Raw genomic sequence first — 5,539 nt, 5'->3', positions numbered from 1 at the left:
GCAGGGCCATGTTGCACTAAGGCAGGCAGCAGTTTGGGTAGCAGGATCTGGTGGCATCTTGGGCATGTGTGTGCTACTTGTAGAAAGCCCAGAAGGCCAGGACCCCTTCAATCATAAATGTCTGAAGAAAAGAAACACAAGTGTCCAGCTTCCCTTTTGTGTGTTCCTCACTTGAAGGACCGATGCTGAAGCTGAAGCTCCAATACTTTGGCCACCTGATGAGAAGAGCCGACTCATTAGAAAAGACCCTGACGCTGGGAAAGATTGAAGGCAGGAGAAGGGGACGACAGAGGATGAGATGGTTGGATGGCATCACCGACTTGATGGACTTGAGTTTAACAAGTTCCGGGAGAAGGTGAAGGACAGGGAAGACCAGAGTGTGGCAGTCCACAGAGTCACAAAGAGTCGGACAAGACTGAGAGACTGGACAACAACAACGTATGAAGGTCTTCTCCCTGTGAGACCCGATTTCATGGTTGGTGAATCAGGGGTCATAATTCCCACCGCCACTGGCTGTGGAAATGAAATCAAGCGTGTTTAGCACAGAGATTGGTGCAACTAGGCACAGGTAAGTGATTGTCTGCATCCGGTTCACCATCTATTCCCTGGGAAAGTCAGCCTGGAGCAGGGGCTCCAGATGCCCGGACCTTCTGGGGCAGAACGCGGCCGGGGGCTCTTAGAGGTCACAACCCCTTCCCCCTGCTCCCTCCACGTGCGATCCCTGGAAAACAGTCCCGGAGGTCATCCCCAAGGTCACAGAGGGTCAGTGCAAAGGGGACGTGGAAGACGTCTCTTGGGGTGCCGAGGACAGTCACTCTCGGCGGAGCCCGGGCTCCTGAGTGCGAGCGCAGACTCGCTGAGCGGAGGCACCGCAGGCCGAGGGGCCCTCCCGGCGCTGGTGGCCCGCCGCCCGGAGCCCGGAGCTCTTCTCCGCCGGCTACTCGGGTTTCCGGGAGCCCCGCCCCGCTCGCTCCCATCGCGGCCCCGCCCCCCGTGCGCCCGCAAGTTTCTCCCAACTTTTCCGCGGGTCCCCCCGGGCGCCCCGCCCGCCGGTGACGTAACAATGGTGCAGCGCGGTGGCCAATAGGCGGCGGCGGAGGCCGGCGGCGCGGACCAATGGCGACGGCGGGCGGCCCAGCGGTCCTGCCCGGCCGGGGCCGCACTGCGCCGCCCGCCGCCCGCCCGCCCGCCGCCGGCGCCGGCACCGCCGCCCAGGGATCCGGCAGCGGCGGCTCAGAGCGCGGCTGAGGCGGGCGCGGGCGGCGGCGGCGGCGGCGGCCTCTCGTCCGTCAGTCCGTCCTGGGAGCTTCGCCTGCGCACCGACCCGCGGGGAGACAGCGCGCGCTCCCGCCCGCACCGGGGGCGGGGACGCCAGGCTCGCGGCCCCTCCAGCCCCCAAGGTGAGTCCCCCTTCCTCGGCCCGCTCGGCGTGCGGCTCCCGTCCCGGGCGCGACCCCCTGGCCGTCGCCCCCCCTATCCTCCCTGGACACACGCGCACGCAGGTGCAGCCCTCGCTGCGCCGGCCACCGGCCCGCAGATACTCTGGCCTCGCCCCCCCGCGACCCGGGGTCCCGCCGTGCGGCCGGTGGGGGCCGGGGCGGAGCTGGCGGGCGGCCCTGGGCGCGCGGCCTTGCCCTCGGTGGCCCAGCCCCCACCCCCCATTCACTGAGCCGCGACCGTGACTCGCTGCCCAGTGACGTGAGGCCGGCCCAACTTTACGTAACCCGCCCGGCGCCCAGTGTCCACACAGGGTACACCCGGGGCGCGGAGGCCCCGGCGTGGGGCGCCGCTTTTCAGTCACGGTGCCCCCTTAAAGAGCTGTGTGGCTCCAGCTCCCCGCCCCCTGCCCGGTGTCTGTAACTTAGTTACCCGGTTTGTGTGGACTCAGCCTACCCGCTGACCCAGGGCCCTTGTGACCCAAGGGCTTACCCTTGACAAAATGCGGTGGAGAGCTGGGGCCAGGGGCTGGAAGTCAGGGCTCAGGTTGGTTGGTGCAGGGGGCTCTGGGGACAAGGTTAGGGCTCAAGCTGGGTTCCCGGTGGGTTGGCGGGTCCCACCACTTCTGGAATGAGCCCGAAATATGAGGTAGGAGATCTTGGGTCCAGGCCTGGCTCTGCCATGACTTGCCGGCTGACCTTGGACAAGTTTGTCCCTTGCTGGAAAGTGGGATAGCAAGCCCTGCTTTGTCCAGCCTCCGGGAAGACCAAGGGAGCCCGCAGACCTGGGGCGGGGTCTGCAGGCCTTGAAGAGTGTACACACGGGTCTCTGGGTTGATTTCATCCCCCTGCCTCCTCGCGGGAGCTGGGGGCGGGGACGGCGCGGAAACACCATGTTTGGGAGGAAGGCTGGAGGCCCGCTCCTTGCTGTGGCTCCCAGCCTGCCTTCCCTCTTTCTTACAGATGAGGAAGCTGAGGCTCAGAGGACAGTGATACACCCACCTGCACGGAACTTGGTCGCTGCGGTGCACTAACCAGGTAGGTTAGTTAGAACTCCGGGAGTTCGTGATGGACAGGGAGGCCTGGCGTGCTGCGATTCATGGGGTCGCAAAGAGTCGGACACGACTGAGCGACTGAACTGAACTGAACCAGGTAGGTCTGAGTCTGGAGCTCTGCCCCTGGGCAGGGTCTCCTAGCTGCAGGCAGGGGTCAGATGACAGGGTCAAGGTTAGATGGAGTTGGGGAGAAGGAGTTTGGATTACAGAAAGGGTTTGGTTCAGTTTGAAATGTGAGATGGAGCTCTTCTACCCCCTACCCCCCCCCCCCCGCCCCCCCACGGCCTGGCTTTTTCCTTGATTGGGGTTGGGTGCAGCTGCCGCAGGTGGGAGCAGGAACTCTTCCGGCGGGTCCCTGGCCTGGAGGGGGTGTGAGGTTTCAGTGTGGTCTTGGCGACGGTAGGTGGGGGGTTATGAGGGCAGAGGGAGGGGAAGGGGGTCCTTGGCCGAGGTACCAGAGAAGGAGACGAATCCCAGGGCGGGCCACCGGCTGCCGCTAGATCTGGGATGTGGGAAGCGGTTCAGGGCCTGGAAGAGAAGCGAGCTGTTGAGGAGTGACTGGGACAGCCCGTCGGACTCTGGGGGTGGGGGTGGGGGTGGGGGGGCAGGTACGAGACAGGCCCAGCCAGGTGGGGCAGCGTGGGGGGCTTCGACGGGAGAACCCCGTCTCCCGCCTGGATCCTCGACCCTCACTGGACTCCCCTCTGCTTGCAGGTGGTTGGCCCCCGAGGGCCCATGCCGTGAGGTGAGGACACCCAGCCAGCATGCCGTGGGACGCGCGACTGCCGGGGGGCGGCGCGGAAGGCGGGCCCGAGGGCGCAGGGGCGGCGCGCTCTAGGGCGCAGAAGCAGTGCCGCAAGTCGTCGTTCGCCTTCTACCAGGCCGTGCGCGACCTGCTGCCTGTCTGGCTGCTGGAGGACATGCGCGCCAGCGAGGCCTTCCACTGGGACGAGCGCGGCCGCGCCGCCGCCTACTCGCCGTCTGAGGCGCTGCTCTACGCGCTGGTGCACGACCACCAGGGGTACGCGCACTACCTGCTGGCCACCTTCCCGCGGCGCGCCCTCGCGCCTCCCAGCGCCGGCTTCCGCTGCTGCACGGCGCCGGGGCCGCACGTGGCGCTGGCCGTGCGCTACAACCGCGTGGGCATCCTGCGCCGAATCCTGCGCACCGTGCGCGACTTCCCAGCCGAGGAGCGCGCGCGCCTGCTCGACCGGCACGGCTGCAGCCGTGTGGAGGGTGGTGGCACGGCGCTGCACGTGGCCTGCGAGCTGGTGCGCCCCGAGTGCCTCTTCCTGCTGCTTGGCCACGGCGCCTCGCCAGGCCTGCGCGACGGCGGCGGCCTAACACCGCTCGAGCTGCTGCTGCGCCAGCTGGGCCGTGACGCCGGGGCCATCGCCCCTGCGGCCTCCGGGGCGCCTGCGCCGCCGCCTGGGGAGCCGCGCCAGCGCCGCCTGCTGCTGCTGGACCTGCTGGCGCTGTACACACCCGCGGATGCCGCCGGCCCGGCCCGCCGCGAGCTGCTGGGTGACCGGCCGCGCTGGCGGCGGCTGCTGGGCGAGGAGAAGTTCCAGTGGCTGGCGGGCCTCGCGCCGCCCTCGCTCTTCGCGCGCGCCATGCAGGTGCTGGTCACCGCCATCTCACCCGGCCGCTTCCCCGAGGCCCTGGACGAGCTGCCGCTGCCGCCCTTCTTGCAGCCGCTGGACCTCACGGGCAAGGGCTAGATCGCGGGGGCGCTCCGGGCCCTGGACTTTTGGAGCATACAATTTTTAAGAGCGTTGTACCTGGCACTTTACATATATTGTTTCTGGACGGCAGAACCTCTGTTTTCGTCTGTCGGCGTGCTTCGGGGGGCCAGGCCAGAATGGGCAGGCGAGCCGTGAGCTGCGGGGCTTCCGGATGCGGTCGGGCTCAGCTCCCCACCTCCCTGGGTGCGTGGAGCGGGGCTGCGAGGTCAGGCGACTCCCAAGAGCTGGGCCCTGTCCTCAGCTACCTGCTCAGACTCGAGGACCGGAGCCCTGCCTTGATTTAGAGCCTCCAGGAAGGTGTCCCAGAGGGAGAGACAGCTGAGCGGAGGAGGAGCTGGGCAGGTGCTGGGGGCCGGCTTGTGCAAAGGCCTGGAGGCCGAGGGAACCGCCGTGTGGTCACTGGCCGGAGGGCCTCTATCCCGTCAGCAAGAGAGGCCTTGCCAGCTGCCTTGTGGGCTTGGGCTCGGGCTCGGGTCTTGGGAGCTGAGGACGGAGGGGGGCCCGTGTGCCAGGTGGTGGGGGCAGGACCCAGGCTGCGCCTCCTGTTTCTCCCCACCCTACCCTGGCCACTGCCCTTCCTTGAGTATCGCTGGAGCTCTTCCCACCCACACAGGCCTAGGCCTGGACTCGCCCTCTTGTCCGCTTTTTTCTCCTCTGGCAGTTGGTGTCGGGGCCCCTGCTTCTCACCTCTGTTTTCATGGATGCAGCTGCCTCGGGCCCCCAGCTCCAGCCTCCCCTCACCTGGTGTTAGATGTGCCTTCCTGCAGACCTGCCTGCTCACCCTGGGCATGGGCTCCCAAGACCCAGGCCCGGTGTTCGATGGCACCTGTGGGTGCTGGCAACACCCTGTGGGCAAGCTCTCCTGCCTCAGCCGGTAGAGCTGGTTTCTGCAGGAAGGGTTTGAAGATGGAGGCTTGTTGACAGATGTTACCATAACCCTTAAGGACCAAGGAAAGCGGCATCCACGCCCGGAAGAATGTTGGGATCAGGGATGATGGCCAGGTTGTGCCTGGGAGTTCTGCAGGGTGGTGAAATTCAACCCGTGCCGGCTGGGTTGGAGAGCCACGGTGTGCTGCCAGGAGTTGAGGGCTCAGGAGCTGCCCGATGAACCCTGACTGCTTGGCCAGGGGCGCCCACTGCCCACCTTGCCCCTGGCGTCCCTGAGGGGAGCCTGGCTGGGGGTGGAAGAGGCTTGGGAGGTGGTGGCAGTGCCAGGGTGATGGCTGTGGGAGGGGAGGGGTGGGAGCGCCCTGGTTCTGGTCTGTATCTGCCATATCTTCTCAGGGTGACTTTGGGCACATCC

General features: G+C 66.8%; 1 protein-coding gene across 6 annotated transcripts; it reads left to right on the top strand.

The window, feature by feature from the left end:
- The first annotated feature begins 1,151 nt into the window (after positions 1-1,151).
- On the top strand, positions 1,152-4,308 carry ANKRD9 (ankyrin repeat domain 9). Of its 6 annotated transcripts, none has more exons than XM_055556461.1 (4): positions 1,152-1,400; positions 2,400-2,474; positions 3,206-3,236; positions 3,373-4,308. In XM_055556461.1, exon 4 carries the CDS (start codon positions 3,412-3,414, stop codon positions 4,210-4,212), a length of 801 nt encoding a protein of 266 aa, XP_055412436.1. In that variant the 5' UTR covers positions 1,152-1,400; positions 2,400-2,474; positions 3,206-3,236; positions 3,373-3,411; the 3' UTR covers positions 4,213-4,308. The 6 variants fall into 6 exon arrangements, with proteins under 6 accessions (XP_055412436.1, XP_055412435.1, XP_055412432.1 ...); XM_055556460.1 differs by having other exon boundaries at positions 2,400-2,588; XM_055556457.1 differs by having other exon boundaries at positions 3,206-4,308.
- The last annotated feature ends 1,231 nt before the right edge of the window (positions 4,309-5,539 follow it).

This window comes from Bubalus kerabau, chromosome 19 (genome assembly GCF_029407905.1).
Source record: "Bubalus kerabau isolate K-KA32 ecotype Philippines breed swamp buffalo chromosome 19, PCC_UOA_SB_1v2, whole genome shotgun sequence".
NCBI classification, from domain to species: domain Eukaryota; kingdom Metazoa; phylum Chordata; class Mammalia; order Artiodactyla; family Bovidae; genus Bubalus; species Bubalus kerabau.
This window is presented reverse-complemented; position numbering and strand designations above follow the sequence as displayed.

Coding starts and splice junctions, on each gene's coding strand:
- ANKRD9 (XM_055556457.1), top strand. CDS start 3,256: ATGCCGTGGGACGCGCGACTGCCGGGGGGCGGCGCGGAAGGCGGGCCC.